General features: G+C 49.9%; 1 protein-coding gene across 2 annotated transcripts in view; it reads right to left on the bottom strand.

Moving 5' to 3' along the window:
• The window catches only part of LOC116952549 (AMMECR1-like protein), a 61,692-nt gene that overhangs the window by 4,885 nt on the left and 43,520 nt on the right, over nt 1-13,287 (bottom strand). For both annotated transcript variants that reach the window (XM_032971993.2, XM_032971995.2), the window contains exons 3-6: nt 10,120-10,230; nt 2,874-2,988; nt 1,603-1,693; nt 370-466 (exon numbers count right to left, since the gene is read on the bottom strand). In XM_032971993.2, the coding sequence (XP_032827884.2) occupies nt 370-466; nt 1,603-1,693; nt 2,874-2,988; nt 10,120-10,230 (414 nt within the window). The remainder of the gene's footprint in view (nt 1-369; nt 467-1,602; nt 1,694-2,873; nt 2,989-10,119; nt 10,231-13,287) is intronic.

The following is a 13,287-nucleotide window of genomic DNA, read 5'->3' as shown; positions in this document are numbered from 1 at the left end:
GGCGTGTTTATCCGTAGATGGCTGGGGCTGCGTGTGTCCATACATACGTACGTACGTGCGTCAGTCTGTGTGTACCTTTATCTGTCTGCGTGTGTCTAACATGAGCACAGTCTCAAGCACGCATTTTCAGGACGATCCCGCACTGTGATTGTAGGCCAAGCCAATCATGAGAAGGAGCATTTGTTGTGTTGGGAGGAAACCAAAGAGTCCACGTCTGTTTTCGACGAGCAAACAAGAGCTCAGCGAGTTTCGTAGCAACATAAATTTTGGCCATTTATACAACAACATCGCACAGTCGTTACACGCGTTCTGAAATATACGTCCCAAATCACAGAACTGAGCTTTGTCTTTCTTCTTTCCACAAGTCACCTGGTCAGTTTGATGGTCTTCCTGAAGTCAGTAGAAATGGGTGCCTTGTAGCCACCCTTACGTAGCAGCGAATCAATCGTCTGAATCTGGTCCCATCCTGCAGCCACGCACGCGAGTTACAACTGCTCCACACCCACCACTCGACAGTGGTGGAACGGACGCATCGGATCACACGTTCTGTGAAACGCAGTGCCTTCAGGGGCGAAACACGGCGCCTCTGAGATAGCCCTGCCCCCATCAGGAGTGGCACAAATACCAAATGTCACTCATTATTGTTCAACGGCCCATGGTGGCGTCTGCGGCACTCAAAGCTATGCTGCTGCTGCCAGCTGCAGTATTTGATTCTACGCATTTATTACGTTAAATAAAGAGGCGAGATCCACATCTGTAGGGCTCCGCCCCCTTCTTCTTTAGGCCCCGCCCATTTCTCCGGATACAAGTTGGAGCTTGTTTGGGTAATGGTGGGGGGGTGTGGAGATGGGGCGGTGGTGGTGTAGAGGTGGAGGGGGGTGGTGGTGATTTGGAGGTGGGGAGGGTGGAGATGGAGGGTGGTGGTGGTGTGGAGGTGGAGGGGGATGGTGGTGGTTTGGAGGTGGAGGGGGGTGGTGGTGGTTGTGTGGAGGTGGATGGGGGTGGTGGAGGTGGTGTGGAGGTGGGGTGGAGGTGGTGGTGGTGGGGTGTGCGCCCGGCAGTACGAGTGGTGGGTGGGGCCAATAGGGGTTGAGCAACTTCACGATGACCACCAAACATCCCTCCTCGAGCAGCAATATAAGAATGATTGTGTTGGGTTTGATCTTCCACGAAAGCTCATAGTCTACCCTAAATCCCCATCCGCACAGCCCATGGCAGGTGTGGACAACTGACGCACAAATGTAATGGTAAAGACTCTCCAGCAGTGTGCGGACTGCGGTCACCCCGAACAAACCGTGCAACGTATAACGACGCAATGGCTCGATCCACAAATACGAAGGGAGACATCACGCCGAAACACTCCGCCACTGCTCCTGACGTGGCTATCTGGGCTTGACCACCTGAATATGAAAATTGTAGTTGTCGCGCTCTTCATCTGCAGCAGCAGCCGTGCGAAAGAAGAAGATTGTGTTGGTTGCCCATCGTGCGAGTGGGGGCACGGGGGGGGGGGGGGTGGGACCAGAGAACTGCTACGGCACGTGCAAGAGAACTCGTCATCGTCAACACTCGCCGAGCGAGCCTGCGTGCTGCCTCCTCCTTTACCTTGCTCCTTGGCCACCTCGGGCAGGTAGGTGGCCGTTCGCTTGACGCCCTTCTCGTTGCAGAACTCTATCCGGATGCCGTGCACGCCCACCTGTAAAGAGAGACCACCGCCACCGGTAACCCACTGCGCTTCTCCCCTCCCCCGCCCCCCCCGGGGTCCAGTACGAGGAGACCGCGGAGAGGGCACGAGCGAGGCGCCAGTCGCGCCGACGGCGGCATCGCCGGTCGTAACGACGGGGCTCGGCGCTAGCGGGGACGGTCGCGGTTCCGCTAGTTACAGGAGTCAAATTGATTTTCCGCTCGCACGAGCGTTAAGTCGGTGGCTCATCTCCTGTTCGCAGGCCTGAGCAATTTGTGGAAATTCCACATTCATATGCCAGGGGGGAGTCTGTCCATACATGGGACAACCATTGGTGACTTCCCGCAAAGTGGTACCAAATGTTATCAACCATCGAAGGATGATGGGCTGAGATAACCCCCAAGCAGGATTTGAACTCGCAACCTTCCGATTGCGTGGCACTCTAAACCTCGTGTTGGTGGTGGTGGACATAAGAGCTGGTGGTAACTGCGGTGGTGGTTGTTCTGGTGATAGCGGCGCTCGTGCAAGTCTCAACAGTGGTGTTGTTTGTCGATTGTGGTGTTGGGGGGAGGAGGTGATGTGACAGCAGTTCCTTGAGAACAACGTGCTACCCCTGGGCCATCTTGGGGGTGGGGGGGACATGGCACAGCAGTGGTGTGTTTGCCACTTGTTGCAGAAGTTCACCGTTTGAATCCAGGCTGCCCTGGTTGGGCGTAGTGGGAAAGCGCCGTCCGCTTCGAAAGGAGTAGGCCAGGGCGTCAAGGTCCGAAATTTGCCAAAATTGAACAATTACACCGCAAATTAGTCAATTTGGTTTATACGCAACGATATCACTCCCTATTGTGAAACTACTACAGACTTTGTGAAACACTGCACCTTCTTTAGCGGTGGCTCTGATCTGCAAGAATGGCACGAATACCAAGTTGACTAAATTATTATAATTGATGACAGTGAACACGATGGTGGTGGTATTGGTGCTAGTGTTGGTGGCAGAAGTAAGAGTAACAATGGTGTTGGTAATGACGGTGGTGACGCTAATCGCAAGTGGTGTTAATGCTGATATAATAGTGTTCATGGTAGCGGTGGATAATGCTAATGCTAGCAGTGAGTAATAGTCATGGTGGCGATTACGCTGGTGATGCTGCTGCCGCAGCTGCTGCTCGTGTTGGTGTACGCTGGGAGTCACCCTGACCTCCCAGTCGAGGTAGTCATCCGCTTCCTCAAAGTTGGTGAGAAGCGACACGGAGCAGAACAGCCGCGGAAGCTCCTCCCGCGTCATGGCTGGAAAGCGACTGTCCTTAAGGGCACTGGAAGGGCGCAGGCACACGCAGGCACACGCAGGCACACGGCGTTACACGTAAGTCGACACACTGTATACAGGTGCAGACACCCATCATCGATGTAAGTGAGCCACCGAAGGAGTAGGCCAAACACACACTTTTTCAAAGGAGCTCTCCCGAATTCCTCCTCGTGAGGATCCCTTCCGCAAGCGATGGCTTGCACAAGCACAATTGCAGGCCTGCGCCTTTACCCCATATATTTTTTTAAGGTGCTCACTTTTTGTTTTGCGCGGTCAAACGCACCCCCCCCCCCCACCACCTTGACAAGATGGAGGCCCGCTCAATGGACACAGAGCTGGTAGCTGTGTTATTTTTACTGCCTGCGTTCGCAGCAGGGGCTGCTTTTAGAAATTCCCCTCTCCTTGTTCTCCAATCCTCTGGCGGGCCCCTGTTTACCTAGGGCTGCATCGTAAGAGGTGCAGCGTGAAACCACCATGCAGAATATAGTCCTTCACGTTTATTTTTAAATGCCGCTCAGCTGGTTTTTGGGAAGGGAGTGGAGGGAGGGGGGCGCGTTAACTATCGATGTTCGGTGGCCGTGCAGAACGGGACGCTGGCAGGTTTTTTTATTTTTTAAACATCCTCCTACGATGACACTTTATAAATAACCTGCGTCAATTTCACTGAAAATTGTTCTTGCTTTCAAGAGGTAATCCGATTCCCTCAAACGCTGGGCCAGATGAGCTTGGCGAGGTGGCGACACCACCCGCGATGGAAGTGGACTTGCATCTAAAAAAAAACCGATGTTTCCACTGTTAAGATTTCCACAGTCTATCCAACAGAAGCTGTATAAATAGTGGGACAATAGGAGTAAGGATCGGGAGAGGTGGCAGCGGCTTGAGGCCTTCATCCGCCAGTGGATTGATCATGGCTGACGATGACGACGATATTTCCACACACAGTTCTACAAATCAATCAAATTAAACAAAAAAAGCAAAGACAGTTCTCTATTCGTGTTAATAATTAAATGACTTTGACGGCAAGTTTTTGAACGGTGGTGGCTGGGTGGCTCAAGAGTCAGATCTCCGAGCCTGCATTGCTGACAACCTGGGTTCGGATCCAGGTTCTCAAGTGTAGCGAGCGAGTTCATCATTTCAGCCTCATCACCAATGACTGTACATACACAAAAAAACCCAATGATGTTAAATTTGGTCTTTCACTTAACTTATAAAATATAAGCTATGAAAATGTAAACATTTTGGTCTAACTGTCATGGGTTTCATTTTCGTTTTTTTTTTAAACAAAGTTGACGGGCAACGACCAAAAATATAAAACGGCCAGCAACAAACAGCACCATCAATGTAAAACAGCCTTGGGGAAGAGAGATTATGGAATGTGATAAACATCTCGACGCGCGCAGGTGCTGGCGGAATTTTCTGCATCGTGGGATCACGCGGGAGGGCGACGGCTTGGGGGGGGCCTTCATCCAGCAGCGGAGCGGCCACGGCCGATAACGAGAACCGGCTGTTTTCATCAACATGGCGGCGTCACACGCCACAATGACGCCGCCACCGCCCACAAACTCCTTTCGTCAAACCCGGCTATGGCTGGGAGGGCTTTTCCTCCGGTCGATTATTTATAGGCGGCTTCCCACGCGACCCAACGGCGAGCGACCGCCCTATAATTACAACCGGCGGCGTGCCGCCCGCCTGCCCCCCCCTCGCCACCGCCACCGCCGTGTGCCATCTGTGGCGCGGCTCGGTGCTGGGAGCTGCCGAGAGACCAAACCGTTAACCCTACGCCCCACGACGCCTTTCTGATTCTACCCCGGCCAAATTCAATCGCTGCTCCGATTTTATTCCACCGATGCTTTTCACTGCTTCTGCCGCCGATTATGACGGTGCGCTGCTGCTCTATCTGCTATTATTGCCGATGCCAATTATAATCATACTGCTGCCTGCTGATTATGGTATTAGTACTGCTTTTCCTACTGTTGCCGATAGTAATGATAGCTACGGTTACATTTGCTACCGCTGGTGATGATGATGCTCACGGTACTGATACTGACACTCTGCTTTTGCTACGACTACTGCTGCCGATGACGATGATGATTATACCACTTATGCTGAAGAAGAGCATGCTACTGATGATGCCACTGCCGCTGATGGTACTGCTTTTGCTATTGCGGCTGATGATGCTGCTGCTGCTGCTGTTGACGAAACTGATGATGCTGCACGAGTGAGGGCCAGAGCCCCAGCGACAGCAGCAGCGAAAGGAGGACCGGGTGGGGGGCAGCCCGTGCGGGGTGGGCGACCAATGAGGCGGCGGCACATTGGAGAAGCAGCCAATCACAGCCATGCCTCCTGCCTGTCGCCGGGCAGATCGTAGCCGTGGGCGAGCAGAGGAGATTAGTGAAGCGGATGGGAATGAGCAGAGATGCACACAGTGGAGGTGACGTGCGCACACATACACACACGAAGAGTATATGTGTTACACACAAAGACAAAGAGCCCCTGTATAGGCCTATCAGACTGTTGGGGCAAGTGCCATTATCGAGCAACTATGAAGGCTGGCATGGCACATGAAAGGGTGGGTTGGCCAGCACCACGCATGGCCGCCTTTGTCTCTCTAGGTACTCATTTGAGGCCGATTCGACCTCAGGGAGCCCAGGACCGGTTCAGATAATCGTCGCTCGTGTCGGTGGCCGTGAGTGGGAATCGAACTCGGATCGCCGGGTTCGTAGAGCAGCAACCCATCTTGCATCTGCGCACGAGCCCATGTCACCACTCCGTCTTCGCGGTGGTCGTGATCTTGGGCGCGTTGCCCTCCTGCGACGGGCACCCGGTTTATTATTCTCGCTAGGAGGCCGTACTGTCGCTGCCAGCGACGAGCCCTGGCCAAGCCCACTCACGTTTCTCAGCAGTCAATATGACGAATGGGACTCCCGTGTGCGCACCGCTTTTTTTTTGGGTCTCTCGGTCCAATTCTAAAGCCTCGCGTCTCCACGGTTGACGCGCGACTTTAAAAAAAACGCGCGCCAAACCGAACGCAACTCTGCGCCGTGAACAAAAGCTTTAAGCGAAATTATTTTTAAAAAAAGATCCTTTCGAGGATGGTCGCCCTGACAGAATTACGAACGGGGAGCGTTTCCGTGAGATCGCGATCCGTGGTGAACTTCGACTACCAACTCACTGGGCTGCGGCAGCTCGATCTAAATGTAGCCAAGTACACGGCAGGTTACTGGTGTGGCACACAACGGCTGTATGATGTCATTGACAATGACAACGGTGATGAAATTATAGCAATAATGTTTGACGGTAATTAAAACGATGCCACCGGCGGTTATGATGACGATGATAACAGCGGTGACAATCCTGACATCAATTAAGGGGGCGTGTTGTTACAATGTAGAGTCGCGATCCGATGCAATAATGAATATATATTTTTTAATACAAATTCAACATTGTGGGTCATCGAGGTGTTATGCTAACACACGACATACAAGATATAAGAATCAAAAACAAATTGTGACACTATTCGATACACGTATCGTGAGCTCACACGATCGATACTGATTAACGATTTTACAAATCGTTACACACCTAATGACTGCGGTGTTGACGATCATGATGTGTATGACGTTGATGATAATAATCATAAAGATGATAATGATGGTGATGTGGAGACCCCAAGAGTCGGTGTGGTCATAGTGGGTGTCACATGAAACCCAATAATGTCATACGGACCTCGCGTCACCGCGTCCACGTTGGCGATGCGTCACAGGAACAGTGAATAAGCCAAGAGAGGGCAAAGTAATCATAATAATGATCTGGCATTTACCGATTTTACAAACAACAGGGAGTGTTGTTCGCAGATGCCATACAAAATATGGGAAAATAAAACATTTAACAATAATTACACACCGCCCTACCCCTCCCCACCATGCACTGTTTGTATTACCAACACTCCTCTGCTCATTCAAAATCTGTTAACAGCCATGCTCAATCCACTGCTGAATAAAAGCCTCCCAAGCCACTCCCCTACAATGCGTCCTGAGCAATGGTGTTACCGCATCACCTACACCTGCTTCCATTTCAGCGTATTCCTCCGTCAGCTGACGTTTGTTCCACCCCTCGTTTTGTTCATGAACTGGCAACCCTCTATCTACGATCCACTGCCACAGGCTGGTGTGACGAACCTTTGAATCCAAACGCACGGACGAATCGAACGGGGGGGGGGGGGGGGGGGGGGGGGGGGGGGGGGGGGAGGGGACACACGCCATCCAGCGTGTTTTTCAGGTTGTACCGCGTCTTGTTCGGCACGACGGCCGACGTTTCGCTGCACTTGTCGTGCGCTCCGACGTTTGACTGTCACGTGACGAAAACCTCTACACAGCGAGGGTGCGAGGGGAAACTGCAGTCGCCCTAGCGTGGAAAAGGGGAATCTCAGAAGTGGTTCCAGGGCGTCTACTTCCACGTGCCGTTCTCTCACACAAATGGTTGTAACGCTCTGCAAGGATTCGGAATGGATGTTTTTTTTTTTCCGTGCCGGGGATACCGATACCACAATCGTAAAAAAAACAATATATACCTTTTAAAAAAAGTGGCATTACCCAAGGGGGCAAATTACATTTACATTCTGAGCAGCGTGGCATCTTAAATACCCGTTTCACAATCGCAGTGTTTACGAGGTCATCTCCCCCGAACGACACCCTGCGCTTGCAAATTATAGCGAAAAGATTTTAATGGGCGTTGTGCCTGTTGTCCTGACCATTTTGCGCAACGTTAACTCGTGCAGTCGGTCGCGTGGATTTGAATGAACGCAAACAAAGGCGGAATCTTAGCAGCTGGCTCCGCTAACGAGTTTCATCCCTGGACGGAATCTCAAAACGTAGGTGGGCCGATGACCAAGATCCGGACCGAGACAATTGGCGTCATTCAGCGCGTGCAATTCGGATGTGGCCGTAAAAAATAAAAAAAACACACGGTCAGAATATTAAACGGCGTTTTACGTGACTGCACTGGAAATTTGAAATTTCATTAAAAGCGGGAGGAGGAGGGGGGGGGGCAGAAAAAAACCTCAACGTCCGGCCAACATTTCTAAGGTGGGCGCTGTGGGATCTGTGCTCTTTTCTTCACATCGGAGATGTGCCGAGATGGCCCGTTAACTTGAGTTACAAATAATGTGGGAAGTTTACGGAGGTTTGCCGGGAATAATTCAATCCAGCAAGCAATGTGACGAATTGTTAGGATTCATACTTAATCGATGCATTACAAGCAAGCACTTATTTTTGTCTTGGTGTTATTATATCGGTCCCATTCTTTATCGAGTTTGTATCGTCCGTTCCCGTTTGTATTGTACCGTTTGTTTTTGCCCGTCTCGATTGTACCGTGTCTACTTTGTACCATCTCATTCATGCTGTCCGTCGAGTTTGTAATGTCTCATTTGTATTGTGTCTCGGCACGGCGTTCTACGTTTAGCTCCTCGTTCTTAATTGCAATGTCTCATTTACATTGTGTCCCATTTGAAGCATCAAGTCAATGTCTTTGTCACCCCATAAGTGGACCTAACATATTCGCACAAACTGTATATAAATGATTCTTACATGCACCACTCAAATCACCACACACATACATATACAGAGAGCGTACAAATCAATTTGAGAGAATGCATAAATTACACACCAACATGTGAATTTTAAATCTCCACAAGTGGCCCATCGCCACCACTGGAGATTAGCTCTGCCCATTGCTAGGCTTGAGCAGAAACGCTGAAACACTTTTGACTTTGATCACTTTTAACCATGAGGAATTAGGCGAGGCTATTATTAATAAAGTTTGGTAATTACATGTGGGGGGGGGGGGTAATCGAACGGAAAGCGCCCTCGCATATCGCCGCGTGCGAGCTAATTAAAAAAACGCAAATCACACCAACGCCGCCCGCCAACAAGCACGGTAGTGACGAAACCCGGGTCTGAAAACGGACCGCTCTCTTTTAAAAAAGCCAATAGCCATTCTCCGATAACTGTCAAACTAATTGTAGAAATGGACAACCCCTTTTATCAATTGGGCGAATCTAGCCAGCGGGGGGGGGGGCAGTGTCAGCCTCGTATCATGTGACTTTCAGGGCTACTGGAGAGGCCTACTCCCCCCCTATTCACTCGTTAATTATTTTACAGCTACAGAAAAAGACACGGGGCGGGGGGGGGGGTCACGGATATTGGGCTGGGACTGTTTCACGAGAACAGAGCTCCCGTTGTGCCTCTCCGGTGTCCTCACGAGTTGTGCCACACCGCTGCTCGGCACGACGTCCGACGTTTCGCTCATCGTTCTGGGAGCGTTTTCAGGAAGTAAATTCGGTTGCCGTAAACTAAAAGGTAAGGCCCACTGAGCTGCAGAGTTCTTTTTCAGAAGTGACCTGGCCACAAACGACAGCTCAACAAAGTGGCTTATCACAAAGCAAATGTATAGCAGCCAAATACTCTAAACGCACATTTCTAAAATGTGGGGGGAAAGACCTCGGGACCCGGAGAAATATCCACGTGACCACAAACTCCAAATATACAGGCAACAGGGTTGAGATTGAACCCACAACCTCCTGTAGTTAACATCTCACCACCATGACAATAAAGGATCAAACAGATCGGAGAGCCAAGCCTACAACCGTGGAAACATGCGTATTTCGCAGGGTAGCATTTTCACGCAACAGTGTCGAGCAAAGCCACACATGTGACACGTGGAGCGCTTCTGTCAATCCACTGCTGGATGATGGTCTCTTCACGCTGTGTGGGTTGTGCAGAGGGGGGGGTGTTGGATCCGGCTTCACTGCGATTTGGCGAAGGTGAGGATGCATAGACGCCGGGGAATAGAGGTACAGTGCAACAATGGATTTCGCTACACTGATCTCTGCTGCCCACGTGGCCCCGCGGCAGCCCATAGCAACCTGTTTGTGCATGGTGGTGGTCACCCATCAGAGGAACGCAACCGTAAGCCAAAGTCGAGTTCGTGTTGGTTCATTTTGACGAGTCGCCATGACAACACAGACAGATACACCGACAGACGGATTAAGAGGCCCGGGAAGGTTTCTCACCACCGTGGATTGTTTTTGTGCAGGTGCGTGCCCTTGACAGGCGATGGCCCAGGCAAGGACGCCCCTCACCTGGTTAGGGTGTATTCCCTGAGTCCTGAGTGCAGATTCATGGCTGAGAAAGTGCCGATGCAACCACGCAGGCGTTTGTCTCGTCCGATCTTCCACGTCACAAACAGCGGGCTGGCCGGCATAAAACAGGGGAGGGGCAGGCGGCGGACACACAACGTGTACGCACGCGCTCAGGTGAGCATTCGATTCCGAAAACACGAAACATCCGACAGGGAAGTGGCGATTCAATTAAAATCGGTGCTCTGGCTCACGATACAACGTTACCGGATTGTGCGCGGGAGAATTGCTAATCTATTGGATGCGCAATTTTTTTTTAAGTAACTGTTATCATCAGGGCAATGGAAAACAAAACAATCCACGCGAAACAATACGGAACGTACAAAAGACTGCCAAGACGGACAATACAAACCAGTAAAGAACATACGAGACTTGAGCATACAGCGAGTGCATACACGAGAGAGAACGTGCAAGATGGACGATACGAATGAGACGGAACATACAAGATGAGACGGAACAAACGAAAAACACGAACATGAACAAGAGACAATAAAGACTCGATTCTCGAATCGAATCCCAGCATTCAATCGTAACTTCAAATCGTGGGAAAATTAATCCATAGACTCCTAGCTAAGCGAGCACTCTTGAAATACCTCACTCAATCCGAAAGCACGTCAGGGACTCGTATATTATTTTTCAGCAGAAATTCAGATGGCCTGGTTTCGTACGCCTTCACTATTTATATTTCATTGGCAGTTTGGTTGCAAGTTACGTGTGGATTACGGACTTGGGGTAAGGCGGATGCGTTTTGCGGCACGTGTCACTACGGACTCGCCGATTCGTTTCTTCGCCGTTATTCAGCAGGGACGTCCTTTTTAACGGCACGATAATCGGTTGTTTTGGTGTGTCAAACTCAACCCAGGGGCCCCCTGTTAAATCGAGATAAACGGTCTCGAATGTGTGAAATTACATACAGTGAGGGAAAAAAGTATTTGATCCCCTGCTGATTTTGTACGTTTGCCCACTTACAAATAAATGATCAGTCTATAATTTTTATGGTAGATTTATTTGAACAGTGAGAGACAGAATAACAACAAAATCCAGAAAAACGCATGTCAAAAATGTTATAAATTGATTTGCATTTTAATGAGGGAAATAACTATTTGACCCCCTCTCAATCAGAAATATTTCTGGCTCCCAGCTGTCTTTTATACAAGTAACGAGCTGAGATTAGGATCACACTCTCAAAGGGAGTGCTCCTAATTTCAGCTTGTTACCTGTATAAAAGACACCTGTCCACAGAAGCAATCAATCAATCAGATTCCAAACTCTCCACCATGGCCAAGACCAAAGAGCTCTCCAAGGATGTCAGGGACAAGATTGTAGACCTACACAAGGCTGGAATGAGCTACAAGACCATTGCCAAGCAGCTTGGTGAGAAGGTGATAACAGTTGGTGCGATTATTCGCAAATGGAAGAAACACAAAAGAACTGTCAATCTCTCGGTCTGGTGCTCCATATAAGATCTCACCTCGTGGAGTTGCAATGATCATGAGAACGGTGAGGAATCAGCTCAGAACTACACGGGAGGATGTTGTCAATGATTTCAAGGCAGCTGGGACCATAGTCACCAAGAAAACAATTGATAACACACTACGCCGTGAAGGACTGAAATCCTGCAGCGCCCGCAAGGTCCCCCTGCTCAAGAAAGCACATATATATGCCCGTCTGAAGTTTGCCAATGAACATCTGAATGATTCAGAGGACAACTGGGTGAAAATGTTGTGGTCAGATGAGACCAAAATGGAGCTCTTTGACATCAACTCAACTTGCTGCCTATGACCCCAAGAACACCATCCCCACCGTCAAACATGGAGGTGGAAACATTATGCTTTGGGGGTGTTTTTCTGCTAAGGGAACAGGACAACTTCACCGCATCAAAGGGATGATGGACGGGGCCATGTACCGTCAAATCTTGGGTGAGAACCTCCTTCCCTCAGCCAGGGCATTGAAAATGGGTCGTGGATGGGTATTCCAGCATGACAATGACCCAAAACACACGGTCAAGGCAACAAAGGAGTGGCTCAAGAAGAAGCACATTAAGGTCCTGGAGTGGCCTAGCCAGTCTCCAGACCTTAATCCCATAGAAAATCTGTGGAGGGAGCTGAAGGTTCGAGTTGCCAAACGTCAGCCTCGAAACCTTAATGACTTGGAGAAGCTCTGCAAAGAGGAATGGGACAAAATCCCTCCTGAGATGTGTGCAAACCTGGTGGCCAACGACAAGAAACGTCTGACTTCTGTGATTGACAACAAGGGTTTTGCCACCAAGTACTAAGTCATGTTTTGCAGAGGGGTCAAATACTTATTTCCCTCATTAAAATGCAAATCAATTGATAGCATTTTTGACATGCGTTTTTCTGGATTTTTTTGTTGCTATTCTGTCTCTCACTGTTCAAATTAACCTACCATGAAAATTATAGACTGATCATTTCTTTGTCAGTGGGCAAACGTACAAAATCAGCAGGGGATCAAATACTTTTTTCCCTCACTGTAAGCAGGTTTCAATTTTTTCCCCAGCTTTCTACTTGACTGGGTTAAATGATGAAATTAAAATGGAGGAGTGCGCGGTCGCAGGCAAAAGCGATAAGCTCGTTGCCGTAATTGTTTTGTTCCGACTCGACCGTCGCTGTTCACAATCTCAAAGTAATCGTGCGGGGGGGGGGGGTCTGCTCTTGGAAATTCCAGACAGATAGTCCTGCCACAAGTTGCCGCAATTAAAAACGCGTTGCACACTTTGCCAACCGCTCATTTTCGTCTATCACGATAAGCGCTGGTCAAGCGGAGTTCAGGCTTCATGCGCACGTGCTTGGCGCTGTCCGTTTAGGAGCGGTAAAAAAAAAACGGTAGCATGCTGTTAACGTTTTTGCACCGTCACGTTTAAACTAAAAATATACACGCACTTCTCTCCCAACTATATTCTAATCGCGCCACCGTTGTCTTGGGTAAAAAAGACGAAGGCATTTCCCCCGTTCAGGAACGCGAGTAGCGAACAGTCAACCACCTTGTGTCAGGCAACGGATGCCGACATTGCGGAACCACTGCAGGAGAAAAGTCCGTTCAGCGGGCTTCTTCAGCCAGGCGGCGGCACCCCATTTGCGCGCCCTGGGTCTA

The sequence above is a fragment of the Petromyzon marinus genome, chromosome 47 (genome assembly GCF_048934315.1).
Source record: "Petromyzon marinus isolate PM22_M1 ecotype Great Lakes invasive population chromosome 47, UKy_Petmar_22M1.pri1.0, whole genome shotgun sequence".
NCBI lineage: Eukaryota > Metazoa > Chordata > Hyperoartia > Petromyzontiformes > Petromyzontidae > Petromyzon > Petromyzon marinus.
The sequence above is the reverse complement of the archived record's forward strand: the minus strand, read 5'-3'. Positions and strand labels throughout refer to the sequence as shown.